Here is a 22,127-nt window from a genome sequence, read left to right as displayed (position 1 = left end):
GGGAGAACTATCTAAATAACGGGTGTAATGCATGAGGGATATAATTGAGGACTCCATAATCTTCAATAGGGCATTGAGTTTTGATTTAATTTTATAAATTGGTATGAATTTGATGATATGTAATGTGATTGTTGATGAAATTTGTGTATTTAACCGATGCCAATTTCTGTTTTGATGTGTTAATATGTTTTCACCATTGTTGGAGTTTTGGGAGCTTTTGGGGTAAATGAAAAAGTATGAAAATACTTGATTTTGTTGATGGGAATTTGTGATAAATTGCGTATTTGTGGTTTTAATCATTGGATAAATTGCTGCATGAAATACATATTATTGCTGCTTTCTGGATAATTATGTGGAAGTACATAATCATTGTTGTTTATAGTTCGAAGGGGATTATAAGCATGTTGTTGTTGTTGCATCAATTGTGTGTCATGCATCATCATGTCGTTGTTGATGAAAGAGGAAAGTTGCAATCCGAACAGGGTTGATTGGTGACTTGTCTGGAATCTGGGCAAGGTGGACCCGATTCTTGAGTGAATCAATTGTTGATGATATGGTACCACATGCATATGAGTCTTGTTGATGTCGTGAGTCTCGTTGCATAATTTAAATAATGAATATGTGATTGTTTTGAGTATGTTGATCGATTGGGTATGAAAATGAAGTTGTGTGAATGTTATATTATATGTGTAGATGTATGTAATTCTACCTTACAACTTATGTCATTTATCTTATTGATGTAAATTCTCACCACATTTGCTTTGATGTTGTCCACCATGGGCATCTTGCAGATACTTAGAAATAAAGTTGTTTCTGTGAGTGGGAAATAGCTCTTGGAGTTATTTTCATTAGTTTATCGCAGTTTTAGTAATAAAGCTCTGATTTTGTAACACTAGGGAGCGAACAATGTTTCTTTTATTATTATGTATTGTTAAATGAGAGTTAGACGTTATACTCTCGATGATTGAATTGATTGTTAGTGTTGGAGATTTTTTTCATATTTCCTTTATGTAGCGGTGAAGTTGGTAAGACAAAAGCCATGGGAAAGACTTAGCTCATTTGTTTTAAACAGAGTCGCCACTGTGCTTTATTGTTTCCAAAAGGAATGGGAGAAAGAGCGAATAAAACCCACAGAAGTTTTTAAAATCAAAACTAATAAACTTATCAGAGATTTGGGTAAGGGGGTTTGTTATACAAGGGGAAGGTTTTAAGCACCCCTCATATTCATGGTACTCCATGGGAACCTCTTTGAAAATATTATTGTTTTTGTGTACATGTATTTTGAAAATCATATGTGAACTTGTTTAAAAAGAGTGTGGGGATGGGAAAAGAAGTTTTTTTTAAGTGAGCTCGATAAGACATCGCATCTTAGGCCTACATACCCCTTTAACAACAAGAAAGTCAGAGCTTTTGTAGTTCCTCTTAAAAAGGAAAAAAGGGGCCAAAGTGGCCAAAATCTTTTTGGGTGTGAGCTTTAAAATACTCACAAGTTTTTTTAAAAGAGGTTTAAGCTTTAAAATGATTAACAAGTTTAAAAGGGTTAAGCTTTAACAATACTTAACAATTTTAAAATAAGAAGGGACCAAGCTTTAACAATACAAGGTCAATGGGTTAGGAGAAGTTTCATCGGGAATAATTCTTCTCTTAACACCAAGGTTTTAAAACTAAGAGACCTAGCTTTAAAAATACAAATGCTAATGGACTAAGAGTAGTTTCACCGGGAATAATTCTCCTCTTAGTATCAAGGTTTAAAAAACAAAAGGGTTTGGTTGAGCTTTAACAATACAAAACCATAAGACAAGTGAAAAGCTTTACAATACTTTAACACAAAAATAAAAGAGATTGTAAAAGAGTTTAAGTACCTTGACAATTTTAGTCAATACCATTCACATTCCTTTGGATTTTCAACAAACAACTTAAGCAAACAATCAATGGATACCTCAAGTGTGTGCGTGTGTGTGTGTGTGTGTGTGAGATAACATGTGTCACAAAAGGAAAAACAAGTAAGTATGATAATCATCAATGATAATGAACAAGGATATTTTTATATTTGGATGGATTCATATATGAATGAATGATGGATGATGAATGTTTAACTTATGCACAATGGTTAGATAAACAGAGTATGATGATAACAAGTACAAAACACATGGATAGAAAATCAACAAGTATATGTACAAAAGATAATGGTTAAGATAAACATATAAGTACAAAAGCATGGATTAAAATCAACAAGTATGTACAAGATAACAAGTTCATGAATAACAAAGATCAACATGTTTTTGGATTAGGCTTTTAAACCTAGGTTTTTTGTATTAGGGTTTGAAATTAGGGTTTTGAAATAAACACCTAAACCTAATTGATTTTAAATGATTAAGTACCAAATCCTAAAAGAGGATTGGTCTAAGGGTACATGGGGAAGTCAATGACATTAAATCCTAACCCTAAACAAATATATACAAAAAAAGATACAAAGCTACTTTGAAGAAATATTCAAAATAAAAATGATTTTTAGTTGATTTTTTTATATAAAATGATATATTTTTCATTAATTTTTAAATGACAAAATATTAAATATTTTTGAGTTTTTTAATCATGATATAAAGATATACAAGATAAATAAACCACATAAAAAAGAAGGAGTCAAAAAGATTGATTTTCCTATTTTTTATTATTTTTTGAAGTTTAATAAAAAGTGAAATAAACTAGTTTTAAAAAAATATACTTGGCCTTGCTATGGTTTAAACTCAATGCACAAAACACACACCACTAGGCCAGGGCACCAGAAGTGATAACAAGGTGAGCCCAATTGATTATATTTCAAAACAAGTTAGAAAACTTTGAAAAATAAATGAAATAAAAAGGTCTAGGGCGAGGGAGATTCGAACCCCAGACTTGTAGCATGAGAGGACTAAGAGTGCGGTAGTGACCAAGTGAGCTAAACGATGAATTCGTTTAATGCACGCCTTCCACTAAAAATAAAAGAAACTAAGTTTTTGAAAACTGAAAATGGAGCCAAACTCCATCTTCTTCCTCGTGCCAACAACAACATTAACAACAATGGTCAATTTTCAAACTTTGTAAAATATTAACCAAATTAAACAAACTAAAGTGCTAAAATGATCAGCAAAGAGCCACAAACCTAACCATGTAATCAATAATAATTTAAACTTAATCAAACTCATGGATTTCTCAGAAATACGTATGAACCCTAAAAATTTAATTTCAAATAAAGTGCTCAAATCAAACAATCAGGCCCTAAAAGCTTAGGGATTTTGTTCCCTACATGATTCTAAGCATAATGGTATCAAGAAACATAACAAACAATGCTCTAATGAGTGTGCTCGAATCTGAGTTACATACCTCTAAAAATGGAGTTCCAATTCATACCTGGAGGTGTTTTAGAAGGGCTCTCTTGATTTGAATAGCTCCAATGACCTTCAAGGAAGCTTTCTGGGCAGTTAGAATGAACAGATCACCTCTCCTTCCCCTAGCTCGATTTCACCTACAATCAAGAAAAGTTATGGCTGGAACTATGGATTCCCAGTGTTACAGATCTGAAACAGGTGTTTGGATAGCTTCTATATGTGATATAGAAGGTATCTAACACAAAAAGCCTGAAAACACACGAGCAATTTGAAAATAGCAACTTTGGATCAAAGAGGTTCTTTAATGGAGGTTTGAAGAGTGATTTTTGGTGTGAGGCCTTTGGTGAGTGTTTAGAGATTATGAATAGCTTCCATATGATAAATATAAGCTGTTAGAAAGGCTAACTTGGTAGGTTTGTGTTTGGTTTGGATTTTGTCAAGTTAAAACCTTAAATGGACCTTTAATGGAGTGAAAATGGTGATTTTTGGTTAGAGGGGTTTTGGGAGGTTATGGAAGTGTTGGACAGCTTCTAAATTATATTTAGAAGTTGTTTGAAACCTTGGTTGACACCCGGAACTAGTGGAACTCAAAATCACTAGAAAAATGCAAAGATTGGAAAAATGAGAATTTCAAGTGATAGGTGACTTGGAGAATTATGGTGTGTTTGATGCAAGAGGCAAGGGCCTCTATTTATAGGCACAAATTAGGGTTTATGGAGGGAAATATCCCAGATTTTTAAGTTCACATGTGATACTTGTACCTCTTTACTTGTTTGTGAAGAAATGAGAAAAAAATGGATTTCCAATGGAATTTACAAGGCTAAAGCATGCTTGTGAGACTTTATTCTGCACATTAGGAGCTTGCTTGTTGTGTTTACAATGCTTTTGGTGCAGAGGAGACATGGGGGAGGCTCAAGGAGAGTGGACTTTGCAAAAGCAATGCTTTTCTATAATGGAAATGTGACCTTTATGCCATTAATGGAATGATCACTTGGATAATGGCTTAAGCACTTGGATCATAGCCCTAAAGAGTGTGTAATATTTTGATTATGGCCACTCAAACAAGTTAGAGGGGCTTTACTTTGAATATTCTTGCAGATTTGAACAAAATTCAAACTTGTTCTTCATGTTCATCTTCATTTTCAAAGTGTTCATGGAGCCTTCTTCACAAAATCATATCTCTTAGCTCAAGCCATGGATTTTCATGCTATTGATCTCTTTGGAAACCCCTTGCTACATAATTCAATCCACTTGTTAAAAGTTTTCTCAAACTCCTTTGGGATCATGGAGAAAAATAGCCATCAAGTTGAGAAAAATCTAAGTGAAAACACTTAAAAAAATTCTAAGTTTTTTTAACATAATCTTCAAAATTCCATTTCTCTCAAAATAATCATTTTTTGAAGAAATTTTCAATGTTATGAGTTGTTTGTTTGATCAAGATCTACAACTTTCATGTTTGGAGATTTTTGAGTTTGTAGGCAAAATTTGGAGTTCCCGAAATTAGGTCAAAATTCACTTAAAACCCTAATTTTGACTTTTGTTGACTTTTTGATTCTTGATAAATTTTCTTGATTTTCTTTGGCCAAATGTCTTCAATAATCATATGATGATGATTTGAATCCTTAAAATTTCATAGTTGACCATTTTTCTCAAAAGTCAATGGTTGACCCACACAGTTGACATTTTCTAAATGAACTGCAATTTTGTGATTTCCAAATGAATCAAGGTCTCCTCTTCAAATGAATGATATGAATGGACTATAATGTTTATTTGGATACCCTTGAATCATGGTTTGAGTCTTGGAGCCATGTCCTGATTAAAAGTCAACCCTCTAGTGTAATTAGGTCAAAACTCTAATTTGGGGTCTCAGGTGATCTTGAGAGTTGTTGATCTTGAATTAGGCTCTCCTTGGACTTAGATATTTATGGGAGAATCATTTGAACATAGTAGAATGTTTGAACTTCCTTTTGGGCCTCAAAAACCTAATTTGCTTAGTCTCCTCTTGATTAGTCTCTTGTCTTAGAACACAAGCAACAAACAATAGTTTTTTTTTGTATTTTTGGGTTAATAAATGATATATGCATAATGATAATGATAGTGACGATGGTCCTACTATTTTTTATATGGTGGGATCTCGGTGGCCAAAATTTGGGGTACAACAGCTGCCCCTATTTAAGTTCCTGATACCTGATGAGGGGAAGATGGAATCTTCGTCTCAACACAATAGGAGGGACTTAAATATAAAACAAAAGTACAATTTTGGACCCTGAGATCCCACATGCATGATATGATATGAATGCATATACATATTTTTTTATTTTATATGGAATGAACAACAAACAACATTTCCTTCTTTAGACTAGGAGAATGGAGACAGATCTACTGGGGATATACAATAAAGAGTCTCTGACATTTAGGGAAATGAACAATGCAACGGACTTTGGTAAATTCAGGATTCTCACAGAATGGACCAGGTACAAATATTAGTCTTCTTGACACAAAGGAAAGGTTACGGATTCAGACACAACATAACACCAAGCTATGGATTCTCACACAACAAGGTTAAAAGGGGTTCTGGATTCTTTCAGAACGAAAGAGGTCAATTACGGATTCTCTTGTAACGACAAAGATATGTTATGGGTTCACACACAATACATATCCAAGCTATGGGTTCACACATAACAAGGTCAATCTTCTCCATAGGCTGCTTTCACATGTTGGGGAAAGAAATCAATGGGCTTTCTCAATAAACTGTCTCATACGCTGGGGAGACTCACCATTCATAAAGGAAAGAACCATCTTTAATATGAACTGCCTCGACGCTGGAGAGACCGACCATTCATAATAATATTCAACATGAACTATCTCGACACTAGAGAGACCAACCATTCATAATAATTTTCAACATGAATTGTCCCGACGCTGGAGAGACCAACCATTCATAATAAATTCAACATGAACTGTCTCGACGCTGGAGAGACCAACCATCCATAATAATTTTCAATTTCTCCGTAGAGACTGTCATCTTCTTTTGAGAAGGAAATCGGGGACATACACGCTACTCAAATAAAGAGACCATTACTTGTTGTCATGTAATAATAGCAATTGTTGGGGATATAGATCCAACTCTCCGGGTAACTATGAATCGGTCCCAAGTCTTCAGTTTGTGCAAAATAAATGCACTCCGGGATCCAGGATTCGTTGATCCAAACAATTACATATGTTGGAGACGAAACTCAATCCAAGGCGAAGTTGGAAAGAGACACCAAACAAGACACTTCCGAATGAGGAATAAGCTCAAAATGGGGATTCATTCTATCTATAGATAGATGAATAAGATGAAGTTTTGTATGTTGTTTGTTTTTTCGCTGCTAATTTTCTAAATGTCTTTGATTTGTTGAAGGGTTTTCGCTGGTGAAACCTTAAATTATCGTGTAATCCTTTATATATATACATGTGTGTGTGTGTGTGTGTGTGTTTCGGGGTTTAAGGTATTACACTTTTGACCAAACCACAATAATTCTCTAGTGTGTTCTTTTATCTCTTTCATTCTCAATTATTTATTTTATTTTGCTACTCCTTCTTTGATCTCTTCTATCTTGAAAAGTAAATGTGTTCTAAAATAAAAGTTTTTATAAACCAATTTTTTGCAAATCCTAATATTACACTTGATCTACATACATGTTCACACAAAGAGAAAGAGTTATTCCTGTTAGAACAAGAATTGATTCTGCATTCAATCCTTAAGTTTCGCTGAAAACAATACATATATTTGTATGAAATAATTTGTACTCTAATAGTTTCTTGAGTGTGCAGATTCACTATTTTGGTGGTTTGGATTGTTGTCCAAATAATCATCAGAATCAGTGTCACCACACATTAGAAGAATTATTCATCTCAATTCTGAAGAGACGTCAGTAGTTCTGAAGAATGTCAAACAACTCATCAGAAAAGGATCTACAAATGTTCTAAAGCAAAGTGAATATTCATATACAAGAATTAAATTCATAAACGCTTACTATTTCCAGTTCAAAAATCAGAATGCGCCATTCTGATAGGGTGCTGCTCTTGACTCTGAAGATTTCTTTGTGTTTTTGAAGGATTCTCTCTCTTGGAACGTCTGCGTCACTTGATCTCCTCAACGCATGCTCTACTTCAGATAAGAAGTACATTACAACTGAAGGACGATCAGAAACTTGAAAAAGAAGTAACATGGTACAAAAGTACATTACCTTTTTTATTTTTGCATAAAGGTTTGTCAGAAGCTCTATCATGGTATGATAGGCTCTCTTCTTTATTTAATTTCTTCTCGACCAAATATTTTATTCAGTGTCTGCTTATGTGCAAGTTTTCAATCAGATCCTAGGGAAACTCATTTAACAGTTGTTAATAGAATCCTAAAATATTTGAAAGGAACAACTAACCTTGGCTTGATGTATAAGAAAATATCAGAATACAAGCTACTAGGATTCTGTAATGAAGATTATGCAGGAGATAGAATTGAATGCAAAAGTTCCTATGCAAAAGGCCCAACATATAGCACCCCCTTTTTACTTACCACACCACTTGGCCCATTAACCTTCGTTCACAATCTTCCAATAATCCGATTTAATTAATTTCCAAATAATTAATTTAAATTCAAATTAAATTAATTTATGAAATTATGGGGTGTTACATTTTCCAAAGAAATTGAAATTGTATGTATCGATGCAAGCTAACATGAGTCGACTCATACTGTATCCAAATTGTTTTTCCAGAAAGAGTGAAGTAGCATGTGTCCGATGCAAGAACATATGTGTCGATACATGCAGTTTGAAAATGGTTTTTCCAGAAGCATGTAAACAGCATGTGTCGATGCAAGATCCCATGTGTTGATACATGCTTGAAAATTTTATCACATGTGTTGACGCAAGTTGTTACGTGTCGACTCATACTGAAGTGAAAAATGCTTTTATGATTTCAAACATATTATGAGTTGACACATGATGTTTTGGGTCGACTTGACCTTCAGTATTTTGAGAGTTTTCATTATAGCCAATTTATAGCATGAACTTATATGGCAAAATATGATGCAAACATAGAGATCAATCGAGATAACATTCATGGACGTTTTTATCACACATATTTGTTATCTCTCAAAAACACCTAAGGGAGTAGATCACTCACAATGACCATCAAGACTTGGAAGTGAGAGTGTTTACAAATTACATGTTCCATAATCATGCAACCACATAGTTGAAGGGCATCAAAATTCATTTGTGTGGATCAGAAAGATTCATACCTCGTCAATGGGTTATGTTTAAGAGTTTGGAGAGAAAGGGAGGAGAGGGTTTTGAAAAATAGAAGAATTGAGTGGAAAGAATTGAATGATTTTAATTGGGAGGGTTTTAGAGTGTTTGCTTTTATTCATAACACCAAAAACCCTCTAACGTAGGGGAACTCAAAATTTGTATTGAAGGAGGGCTTTTGGGGATTTTGGAGGACTTACATAAATTTTCAAAATATCTTTTGTTGTTATAGTATTCGAAAAATTAAAAATATATTAATAACATACACTTTTTATCATTCTATACAATATCATTTTTATAAAAAATGTCAAATATTTTCCTATATTTTTTTAAATATTCATTTTCGAAAGTCTTTCCCTCCCCACCCAATTATTAATCCCTACTAGTAAGAGACCCGTGCTGCCGCACGGGTATTCGAATATTTGATGTTGTTTATTTTGAATAATATGAATAATATGCGTAAATGTCTGAGCAATTTTCAAAAATGATTATGTAAATTATTTATACATGAAAAAAAATATTAATTTTATTAATATTTATTAATGATTATATAAATTAAAATAAGAATTGTATTGATAGTGACCCGTGAAATAAATAAATTATTAATTTTATTGAAATTTAAGCTTAAATGCACTTTTGTGTAAATGATAAATTATTTGTTAGATTGAAGCACTAAATTACATGGTTTGATAAAAATTAAATGAATAAAATAAATTTATTCTATATAAATTTAGACTATAAAAAATGCAAAAATATCTATTCTAAATTAGTGACAACTTTATTTCAAAATAAATAATAAAATGAAAATAAGAAATAAAGTACATAAATAATAATTTTTATATGTATATTTTATTAATTATATATTCAGTTAATATGTAGCCAATTTTAAATTTAATAATTGGTTAAAACAAATCGAATTAGTGAACTTACAAACAATTTTGTTCATTATTATCACTTGTAGACTACATTTGAATATAGTATATTGCAAATTTGCAATGCAATAATCATTATATCAATCAACTCACTTCCAAAAATATATTTTAATATCCTTTCATGATTACCATTGTTAAAAATGATTATTATTTCAAAAACAGAATATTTATTATTAATAGTTAATACATTGAACAATGATTACCATTGTGAAACTGCCGCGAATATGAAACTGAATTTCTAAAAAAACATTGAACATCAATAGTTAATAATTTGTCAACACTAAAATGAGCTTTTTCATGTAATCTTCAATGTCATGTTCTCCATCCTACTTGGTGAGTATTTTCCAGATCCCTTGCTTCAATTATGCATTGTATACAATGTGAGTTTATCTGCAGCAAACGAAAAATAATGGCAATAAGAGCATCAAACCAATAAATAATAATAATAACATTAGCAACCAGTAGAGGTGGAAATAGGTCAGGCCGGCCTACAGGGGCCTATAGCCTAGCCTACTTAAGGCCAGACCAGGCCAGGCCTATTTGATAAAAAGGTCAGGCTTAGGCTTTTTTAAAAGCCTATTTAATAAAATAGGTCAGGCCTAGGCTATTAAAAAAGCCTATAAAGCCTTATAGGCCGACCTATATTTTCATATATATTAAAATTAGTCTAAATAGGTTGGCCTATACATGCATATATATTAGAAAAAATGTTAAATAGATTGGTCTATATATGCATATATATTAGAAAAAATACTAAATAGGTCGGTCTAAATGTTCATATATATGCGACCTATAAGGCTTCTTAAGTAATATGAATTAATTGAAAACATTAATAAGAAAGAGGCTTTTAAATAGGCTTTCAGGCCAGGCCAGGCTTTTAAAAAGGTCAGGTCAGGTTGAAAAAACGAGCCTATAGTAGGCCATAGGCCAGGCTCAGGCCTTGTAAGTTTATCGTAGGCTAGGCCCAGGCCTTATAAAGCCTAGCCTAGCCTAACCTATTCCCACCCCTAGCAACCAGTACCAATAAACCCATATCAAAACCATTATAACACAAGCAAAAAATAATAGTAATGAACAATCAGTAGCAATAAACCCATATCAGTGATCAAAATCTGCAAAAGAAATCAACAATTTGAGCCCTTCCTTGCAGACTTGCAGCTGTTAAACCTTTTCCGAACTGCTCTAGCAAAGTGTGTTGCTTCAAGCAAGCAAATACATCAACTCAGCAGCAAAACAATAACAATATATAAACATAAAAGGAAATTTGACGTAGTATAAACAAAAGCAGTGATCTCATCCGAGAAGAAATCTTGTGATAACCGTCATCCAAAAACTCGTACTAATGTCAAATAGTGTGTTGAAATCGACACTGAAATCAAGTTAACATTAGTGATTTTCAACACATTCATATGCTATAGAAAATGTCTAATTCATCGATATATACATATAAACTTACATTGAGAAAATGCCGATAACCATAACAGGTTTTCGACCATATCGATCAAAAACCATTCCCTAACAGGTGATTAATAACTGTTGTATCCATAAAAACATGTGGTTCTAATGCCACCGACTCACTACGCAAGAAGAACACCATCGAAACCATAATGTACTTCAGTGATTCTCTAAAACAAATATATCAAACATTTTATTATATAGGTTGTGTGCATGTACAAAATTGAAATAAAGTAACATAAAATTCAAAGATTTAGTGATACAGAAGATAACAGAGGCTATTCTTGACTATACAAACATTTTTGTTTTAAATTTTCCTGTAGGGAAGCTGTAACTTGTCCAAGTTCTAAAAATCCCAACAAATAGTCACATTTTCTTCCATTTAAACACTAACTCGGAAACTCAATTTGGAAGACTCGACTTTTTTCAGCTATCGCAAAGAATGAAATATGATTTCAAACTTTGAACAAAGTAATGTACTCAGGCATGGAGTAGTGTAAAATAACAAACCATTGATATAACCTTCTCCACATCCTCTTTATTTCTTCCCGTAAAACGGCCTTTCAAAGATTCTAATGCATCTCTTAGCCTTTTCAAAAGGACATGTCCCTCCAAAGATGGTAACTCTCATAGCTTTGCTTGCATTCCATGAAAAAAATCACCAAAATTTAATGGAAAAAATAAGACTCTATTGAATGCAAAATAAAAAAAAGAAAGAAACTCATGAAATGTGACAAACTCTAATTCAACTAAGATTGTCCCGACGACAGACAAGTCATACCGATCGAATATGTATTTGAGTGGCTATTTTTATCATGGGAAGGAAAATAATCAATAAGATAAGCTTGTCTAATTCAACTTAGCAGCTGCAGACAAGTTCTTGTCAAATTTACTGACAAATGTGAAAAGATACGTATAAAATTGTATAAAGATATGTAAAAAGATAATCATCATAGGCAGTATCTCTTCCACAAATGTATAAAATTGTGTAATACCTTTCATAGTGAGCTCATCCATAAGGTTAATGACATATGGTTTGCTAAGAAACCTTTCTTTGAAGTCCTTCACAGTAACATGATATGTTGCTGAAAACATCAGGATTTGACAGTTTATTGGAAGAAAATGAATCAGCTGCTGAACCAAGGCTGGAACTCTGGGGAGAGAAGCTTATCATCCTGAGAACATACATAAAGCTAACAGCTTGCATTAGCTCCACCTACATACGCACAAAACACAAATTTAAAAAAAAAAATCATCCCACAGAGGGGAAATGATTAAAAAGAAAAAGGTGAGGTGCAAAATGGAACCTTTTCCTTGTCTTTCTTGGAAATGAGAGTTGTCTGGCGATAAAACTCTTGCTTCTGAGCATACTGCAAAATGCAATGAGAGGGTTACAGAATTGAAATTCTAATTTAATCTTCTGAAAGGGGAAGATGAAGCAGGAAAGCTACTTGCCTCACGAACAACCTCTTCAGTTCGGCGTTCACGATTAGCATGGGTTTGTTCGGCAATCCACTTGCGGCGTTGGTTAGGGTAAGAAAGAGGATGCCACGGTTTTTGTTTGAGGAAATTGTGACTTCACGCAGTGCTGGATTTGGTCTTATAATCAACCTCTCCTCCACCCTTGTCATCAAATCTCTTGCTCAACCTTAGACCACCTCCTTCCTCACCTTCCATCTTCTCTTTCTCCACACCAGAAACTGCTAGGGTTTGAAGGGAGAAACAGGCAGAGTGGATTGATTCTGCTAGGGTTTGAAAGGAAAAGGAAGGAGAAAAAAGAAAACCCGTGAGAGAGATGAGAGAGAAGAACAGAGGTAGGGTTTTGGGAATAGAGAAAATGCAGAGAGAGAAAAGGTTTATGCAAGTACAACAATTGTAAAAATTGACCAATGAGAACCCAATATTTGGCATGTTCTTTTTTTATTTTGTTAATTACATGATTAACCTTTTGTATGGGTAAAGAAATTATAAGGGAAGGGCAAAATGGACAGTTTGGACAATTTTTTAGTATTGGGTAGATAGTAGATTTGCATTTTATGTAAAGTATTTTGAAACTTGAACCTACACTTTTAATAAATAAAAGTTTTAATAGGAACTTGAAAGTTTGTAATTTTGCATTAATAAATAAAAGTTTTAATAGGAACTTGAAAGTTTGTAATTTTGCAGAACTAAAATCATATTTAATTCAAAAACTAAAAAGTTGTATTGTGACTATAGCACACACTAAGTTGCATAAAAACATGTAAATAGATGCACAAATGGTTAAGGAAAACTCCCAAGAGTATATCAGAAAAGAAATAAAATGTCTTTTTGTATTCTCAATACTATAACAATATAAACATTACTTTAACTTAGCATGGTTGGAAAATGGTTCTAAGTAACACCTATGAGATATCAACATCACCATATAAAAGTTTCCTATTCAACTCATTTCATCAAATTGCAAAATGGTTTTCACATTAACCACAAGAGAAATCTAAACTATACTTATCTAAAACATTGCTCTGGTTTATTCAGTAATTAAGCAATGAGTATTTCAATCGCAAAACGATTTTCCCTTTTTCGACACCGAGCTTTCCGCCCGTGACTAACCAATGACCGGGAGGATCTTCCGGTCCTTTGCTCATTTCGGACAAATCGACATACTTCGCTAACTTGTTTGTTGTGGCGTTGTTGTTGTTTTCTCTCAAGCCTGAGCTTGTTGTGTTGGCCGCATTGGAAGAGTTTCCGGTGGTCGCAGATTTTTGCGGCTTGTTTGGTACGTGATCCCAGAGTGATCTTCGGATGGTGCAACCGGGTAGCCTTGAATATAAGAGCTTTATGTAAAGGACGTTCCGTGATCCGAAATCCCATACTCCAAGCTGAGCTCCTGTGACTATGCAGACGCCGGAGAAGTCTCCGATGAAGGTTTCGGGATTCTCGATAGGCGCGGTGCTGACATGAGAAAAATTCTTCCACTTAACCGGTTCAAACCACCGGCTATCTTGTTCCTCGGGTCCCTGCCACTTCGGAGCACCGATAGCTACATGGCTGTCCCAATATGGCTGAAGGATCTTTGGAAGGGATACCAAGTGTTGAATATGCACACTCAGCCGATTCTGTTTGCTTCCTTCGAGACAAAGACGTAAGCCGGTTACTGGTCTTCGTCCAACTGTAATCTGCATTCAACGAGAACCATCATACGTCAGCTTAAATTTATTGCATGTGTGACACGTTTCATTTGAACTTAGAAATTCTCCGATTATTAGCGAGATAAAATGTTTCAAAAGAAAGGAAAATGCGACAAATGATCAGATACCTGTTCTTGACTGACATAAAGCTTTTGGCCCATTATGCTGAACTGTAAAGACGGGCAAACAGGTTCCTTCCGTTGTTGACCGGCGATCCTGTCATGTAAAGGAGCCCAAACACGAGGAATCTGAAACTCTAGGAAGTATCGAAGTTCTTCAATTGGAGGTTTATCTGAGCACAATATTCAATATAAAGAAATGTGAAATTGATATTAGATCACATTCCTAGAAGAAAAAATACAAGCCTTGTTTGGATCAATGTCGTCAGGCATGAGATCTTAACTCTTAAGTAGGATCGATCGGCTTGTGAAAGATCCTAAAATTTGGATCGTTAGCACGAGACATAAGATCCTACCGAAGGGAAAAATGGTAATTTCGTATATATTTCTACGCAATTATCATTCAGGCCAAAAATAAATAGGCCTAACATGTTTTTTCTTTTACGATTTTGCTTGAAAAAGCTCAATCTTGACCACACCGGCGACGAAAACTATCTCTCTCTTATCATAACATTCTCAAGCATCCTTGGCACATAAGATCTTATGAGATCTTAAAATCAAGCACTCGATCTTGACTACACTGGTTTGAATAAATAACTTAAGGCCCTAATGTATAAGCTATTTCTATAACAAAAGATAAATTAATAAAGCCAAACCATTTTTATTTAAGCTAAAAGATGTTCTTATTATAGCTATCATAGATAGCTTATGAATATAAGCTCAAAAACAGCTTCTATATGCTCTGCAAACAGTCTATCGTCACAAATATTTAGACCATATAGATAACTTCAAATAAGTCAATCCATATAGGCTTTAAATGAGCCTTAAATCATCTGACATAAAGGATAAGTTGACTTACATTCAAGATAAAGACCAATTGTACGGGTCAAATGCTCCTTGGCCGGTATATCATCAAGGAGATCTGTTATAGGACAGAAAGCCATCTCTATTATATCTGGAGAGGATTTAACGGTTGTTAACCATACACGGTGGTTTTGTTCCAAATCATCACCTCCTCTTCTTCTAAATATGACTGTGACATCCTGAACAATAAGTATTCGTCGGTGTTAAGAGGGGGGAAAATTGTTATAAATAAATTGAGATAAAATATTTTTCATACTTCTTTCCCGGTAGAATATGTTGCAGTTGTAGGTTGAGGGTAAATCCCTTGACTATTGAATGAAAACGGTTCAACGCCCTGCAAATAATGAAATCGATATAACCAAGTGTTATATATCATGCTATATAGAATCTGAATACTGTGAATTTATGCGAGAAAAGTGGAATTTTGAATTTTGGTGAACTAGCCTTATCCTTGGATTTTGTTTGACCTGAACTTGTGTGGCTATTGATGTCAGAGAATCTTTGATTTCCGATATCCTGAATATAGTTTTTTATCTCCAACTTTGAAAAAGGAGAAGTATGGTGTTGCTTGACGTATATAACATCTTTACCGCCGATAGTTATTGACGTAATGACATGTGTCCCAAAAGTTTCAATGAAGCTGTCAAAAACGTAATAAAAAAAGTCAGGGACCATCTAAAGGTGTTGATTTCAAATTAAAGGTGTCTTATGTCTGACACGTGTCTATCAGGACACTGACGCAACGCAATCACGAGGTTACACTTAATCACCTCCACTTTCAAATAATTACGATGTCAACATACCAGTGTCGAAGTGATGTTTATTATCCATGTCTATGTCACTGCTTCATAGGTTGTTACAATAATATGTTGATAACTTGTAAACATAAATTACCTTGCCAAGGAAGGTGGATCCCAATTGACCGGGATAGCCCTTTTGACATTTTCTTGCAACTTTAAGTTCGATTTTGGAAGCTGAACCTTTGCAAGGGGAATGTAAAACCCGTCTGAAGACAAGGTTTTTGTAGCTGCAGCATCAACATGCTTTGAACCAGTAAAGCTAAATGCCGAATTGAAGCTCCCAAGAGGATTGCTCCCGGGTATATCTGCCTTATGATTAAAATAATCTACCATCTGCAATCAAATTACAAATGAGCAATCACATGTTTGAGAAACTATGAAGAAACAAAAAAATTCTAGCACCTAGCTTTCATAAGCTCTTTCATATAACTTCTTCGTTACTATTGTCAATCGCAGCTAATCACAAAAAACTGCGCTTTGATCATATTCTACTACGCAGCATTGTTATAGCACTGCTATAGCCTCTATTCGACAACACACAAAATGGCAAAGGATATCTAACTTAAGGTAGCTCCTCTCTCAATTACCATACAAAACAAATATTATATGTTCCGAGTCAGCTAGAGGCCCAATCATCAATTCAAAATCATAAGCTATTGGAGACACGAAGCACACGCGACCTCCAGGACCGTATTCGATCCAAACCACAGATTGTCTTTCGCTTTAGGATGTCATCCAACGGTTCCTTGCATACTACTCCGAAAAGTAAGGGGATCTCTAACCGCTCCTCATATATAAGGGAACTTACGCAAGACTTGAGGTTTGTTCTAACTATAATTTACTCACATACTACTTTTCACTCAGAAACTGACTTGATCGTTGGAGTGTTAACTTTGTAGGTAAGTCCCACTCCACCGTACCAGAAACTTACTCCACTGCATCAAGATATCATTACACATTTCTGGTTCCACCACGGAACATTATACAAAGAGAGAAACAAATCCATCCTTAGAATCATCAAGATATCATTACACATTTCTGGTTCCACCACGGAACATTATATAAAGAGAGAAACAAATTCATCCTAAGGAATATCATTTTGGGTTTTTCAACATATCCAATTGAACAACCAATTTCATTCACCAACACTATTTTTTTCCTTCACCAGACAAAAAGAGACTAACCCTCTACACTAATCCAAGCAACTAAACAAAATTATTCCACAAAATTTCCTAAACACAAAACAACAAAACAACAAAAACTTCAATCATCAATTTTACCTCTTGAAAACTGCAGACACCAGAACTCTGCCTTCCCATAGATTCATAAAAGACTCTAATATCCCTTGAAACATTAGGAACAACAACATCATCATACAAACACAAATCCCTCTGATACTGTTCATCAATCTCAACCACCCTAGAACCTGAAACCCCTTTACAATAAAGCAACCTAGTATCAAAATTAACATCAAAACCCCTTCCTAATGCCTGCAAAGCGTTAGTAGCAGTGTGCAAAGCTGCTACATGCTCATCCATATCTCATCAAAAAACAAAACCCCTTCAATAAAAAAAAAAAAAACTTCCTTTATGCAATCAGAGAGAAACCCAGATGATTATCTCATCAATCGAAGGAAATCACAACGACCCAGATGATTAAATCCTACGAAACCTTCAAAAAATTGAAGCTTTTAGCTATGTGAGCATGTGAGTTGTTAAACAAAGTTGACCCAGATGAAAAAAATGATGACTTTTGAGGAGAAAACTATGTGATGTTTGGTATGAGTCAATTGATGGAAGTTGAAATGGGATCTCGGAGAGATTAAGGTTATTATTCAAAACCGGGCGTTTTTGTTTTGGCTTTCAATGTTGTCTGTCTCAGTAATTTCCTATCTCTTAGATGTTTTTTTCTCTCTCTGTAAAACAAAAACCAAACCTTAACATCATCGAACAGTGTATAATAGAGGGGTATTGTGATTTCTACTATGGGAGACTTCTTGTGAGTGTGGTGGGGTTCAATAATGAATTGTTTGCTTAGTTTGTCTAAAGAAGCTTTGACTTTAGGTTTTGATTAGTTTTCATCCAAAACGTTTGCGAGTAATTATTTTGTCTATATCTTGACTCTTCGGTCTTGGTTATGCATATAGGTATTTGGAGATCGGTTTAGTTCGGTTTTTAGAGAATACAATATCTAAACCGATTAAAATTAAATGAATTTGTATGAATTAAATTTGTAAAATTTTGCGATAAAGTCTGAATCGAATTGAAAAATAATAGATTAGTTTGAGTTGGATTTATCGGTAAAAAAATATAAAAATATATTTAAAAAATGTTTTATTTACATAAATAAATTTTTCATAATAATATAAAAATATATAGTATTGATAGTGTTCAATTATAAATATTACATTAGCAATTTTTTTCTAATAGATTCGAAAATATTTATTAAAAAAATATCTAACACAAAAGCTTTTGAATGTGTTTCATAGCTCTATGCTCAGTTACCATATTAAACTAACAATTTTTTAATAACAAATTAAAATAACATAGTTTATCCACATACGACATTTCACTTTTTTCCTTTTGAAGTTGAATGTTTGATAGTAATTTTCATGATAGTTAATTATCGTTGGTTTGGATTGAGTTTGCAGGTAGAAAATTGAAAATCCGATACCTGAACTAATTGTCATTGGTTTACAATGGTTTGGTTCAGTTATTGCCCGAACTGAAAAAATGTCCAACCCAAATACTATGGTTTGGTTCGAATTCTGATTTGGTTCAGATTTACCCGAACCAATGAACATCCCTAGTTATGCATTCAAATTTTTATTTTTTTAATTGAATATATGCATTAAAGGATTTTTTTATATAGCGGGAAAAGAAAAAGAAAAAAAATAAATCAGTAAATTATATAGAAAATAAAGTCCCACTAGTATTGGCAAGTAGGAGAGTGATGATCTTAACACAAGATTTCATAAAAGACTGGAATGTCGCATCATTATCAGCTTTATGTTTTCTTAGTTAGTCAGCACAAGCATTCTCATCTCTAAGAGTATGAAATATTTAAACTCGTCATTCCTTAGGGAGAAGTTCTTTAATATTGTGAAGAATCGTGGCACAATGAGGTTAAGCATTAATAGGCTTCGAGATAAGCTTGATAGTAGAGTTAGAATCAGAATAACACATTAGGTCTTTGATACCAAGTTCCTAGCTCATACGCAGACCATGATATAGCGCCATCAGCTCAGCATGAAGGATGTTGGAATAACTAATATTACCCGCAAAATTGTGAAACCAAGCACCATCAGCATTTTGACGCTACTGGGACATTGGAATTACCGAGGCTATTACCATTAACATTCAAAATTATATTACTATATTTGTGCGCATTCCATGTGATCCTTCTCGTTAGATGAGACATATTATGCTTGAGAAAATATATGAAAATACAATTATTCACAAAGGAAAAACTATCAAATGGTATAAAAGTATATGAAAATACAATTATTCACAAAGTATACGTATTTATACACAAAACGGGGAATTATTCAAACGGTATTAACAAAAGTATCGATAAGTGCCACTATTTACATACACAAAATAAGTACATTTTGGCACTTATCAAACTCTCCCCAACTTGAAACTTTGTTTGTCCTCAAACAATGTCAAATAAATCAAAGAATTGAAAGTAATAAACCAAAGAATTGTGAATCAACAAGTTTTGAAAACCAAAAACAAATGTATGGTTTAATACAAAAACGTATAAACAAAGTAAATACTTACCACTATCCTACAACGACAACATGTAAACGAAACGAATCCTAAGCACAAAAAGCATAAAAAACATTCTAACACAATACATGCTCACATCATGAATCACACCTAGCAAAAATTCATCAATGGATGAAGAACACACAAAGGTGAAGGACTTTTAACACTCATCCAACAATCATGCAAACAAAAGATTAAATTATGCATTCATCCAAAAATCACATTGAAGATACAAAAGCAAGAATCACAAGGACTTTTCAAGGTTGTAATGTGGCTTGGTTAACAAACAAGGGATATGTCCTAAGGCTAATCAAAACAAAAACTTTCCTAAACCTAAGGGAGTGATCAATCCACCAAAGTCCTAAGCAACAAAATCTCGATTAAACTTCTTCCTTAACCACAAGTTTCTCAAACCAATCACAATACTTATTAGCACAATTATTAGCTTCTCTTTTCTTTTTGTTTTTCAAAACTTTTTCATTTTTTTTCTTTCTTTTTCTTTTCTTTTCACATTTTTTTTCTTTTCAATTTCATAGCAACAACCAAATAAGTGCACAATCATTTTTCTCGCCAACTTGAATTCAACCACATCATCATGTGAATACTCCCTACTTTCTAAGGCAAGGTAAGAATTCATACCAAAAATCATGGTTGAGGGTTCAAGAAAACAAAAAATCAATCATCCATGCAAAAATGAGAACTAAACACTCAAAGATAAGCATTTAGCAAAAACAACATGGACATTGACAAAAAGGCTCAAAAGGGTTAACAAATGATCACACACTCACAAGGTGAATTGACTATTTGGTTTTGGTAGTTGTGCTCAAAATGAAACAAAATGCCTTGATCCTTTTCATGCTTTCATAAAATCAACATAATCAAAAGATTAAGCATAATAAAATCCAGTTAAAACAAAGATTGTGGCCTCCAGCATATGTGAATAATGGAAAGCTTCCTCACATTTATGGTTTGGGAACTAAAGTGATTCAATCAACAAGCAAGTAATGCAAAAGAATGAATGGTATGGTAATTGTACAAATGAAAAGTTTCCTAAACATGATATGCTATAGAAAGCGATAAGTGAGTACCTTGAATTATACACTTTAAAAACAATTGTTAGAACAAGATTTGTTCTGATCAATATTCTTAGTTTTGATGATAACAAGGATATAAATTTTGTGTGAGATAATATGGTACTCTAATACATTGCAATTTCTCTTTCAGGAAATATATAAAGAGTATGCACAAATCAGCGCTCAGAAGCTTTGTCTCAGAAGGTTCAGCATGCAACATCAGAACATGGTCTGGCAAGACATCAGAAGATGGTCAAGGCAGAATCAGAACATGGGTCTATGGAAGCATCAGAAGAACTTGAGATCAGAAGCAGAAGCACTGAAGTTCTCATGGTATCACGCTCAGAAGCACTTCAAGGTCAGAAGACAAGAAGATGCTATGCACCAAGCTGTTTGACTCTGATGATATTCAAATATTATATACACAAACATCAGATCAGAAGAAAGTACAGGTGACAGGCTACGCTGACTGACAAAAGGAACGTTGGAAGCTATTAAAGGCAACGTCAGTAGACACAGCGTGAACAAGGCTCGAGGTAGTTGACAAAAGCGTGAAACATTAAATGCAATGCTGTACGGAATACGCAAAGCATTAAATGCTCCCAACGGTCATCTTCTCAAACGCCTATATAAATGAAGTTCTGATGAGAAGCAAGGTTACCAATTTCTTGACGATTTGCTAACAATAAACTGCTGAAACGCTATTCAAATTCAAAGCTCAGAAACTTCATCTTCATCAAAGCTCACTACATTGCTGTTGTAATATATTAGTGAGATTAAGCTTAAACGTTAAGAGAAATATCACTGTTGTGATTATAGCTTTTCAGAAGCATTGTAAAACTCTTATTTGATTACATTAATTTGTAAGTAACTAGAGTGATCAAGTGTTGATCAGGATACTCTAGGAAGTCTTAGCTTGTGTCTAAGCAGTTGTAATTAGAGTGATCACATGGTGGTCAGGATACTCTAAGAAAGTCTTAGCTTGTGTCTAAGCATTTGTTCCTAGAGTGATCAGGTTGTGATCAGGATACTCTAGAAGACTTAGTCGTGGGCTAAGTGGAAAACCATTGTAATCTGTTGCGATTAGTGGATTAAATCCTCAGGTGAGGTAAATCACTCAGTGGGGGTGGATTGGAGTAGTTTAGTTAACAACGAACCAGGATAAAAATAACTCTGCAATTTGTTTTTATCGTTTAAGTTTTTAAGACTACACTTATTCAAACCCCCCCTTTCTAAGTGTTTTTCTATCCTTCAACAATATCCTACCATACATCCGCAAGTTGAAACA

The 22,127-nt window shown here is 33.9% G+C and overlaps 1 protein-coding gene across 1 annotated transcript; it reads right to left on the bottom strand.

Annotated features, from left to right (window-relative positions):
- Positions 1-13,332: 13,332 nt before the first annotated feature.
- LOC131640340 (MACPF domain-containing protein CAD1-like) lies at positions 13,333-18,015 on the bottom strand. Its single transcript, XM_058910747.1, has 7 exons — positions 17,277-18,015; positions 16,091-16,329; positions 15,641-15,836; positions 15,453-15,530; positions 15,192-15,375; positions 14,342-14,505; positions 13,333-14,201 (listed from the first exon to the last, which is right to left on the bottom strand). Exons 1-7 carry the CDS (start codon positions 17,532-17,534, stop codon positions 13,557-13,559), a joined length of 1,764 nt encoding a protein of 587 aa, XP_058766730.1. The 5' UTR covers positions 17,535-18,015; the 3' UTR covers positions 13,333-13,556.
- Between the last annotated feature and the right edge of the window lie 4,112 nt (positions 18,016-22,127).

The sequence above is a fragment of the Vicia villosa genome, unplaced genomic scaffold (genome assembly GCF_029867415.1).
Source record: "Vicia villosa cultivar HV-30 ecotype Madison, WI unplaced genomic scaffold, Vvil1.0 ctg.003067F_1_1, whole genome shotgun sequence".
NCBI lineage: Eukaryota > Viridiplantae > Streptophyta > Magnoliopsida > Fabales > Fabaceae > Vicia > Vicia villosa.
Note: the sequence above shows the minus strand (reverse complement) of the source record. Positions and strands in the feature narration are given on the sequence as shown.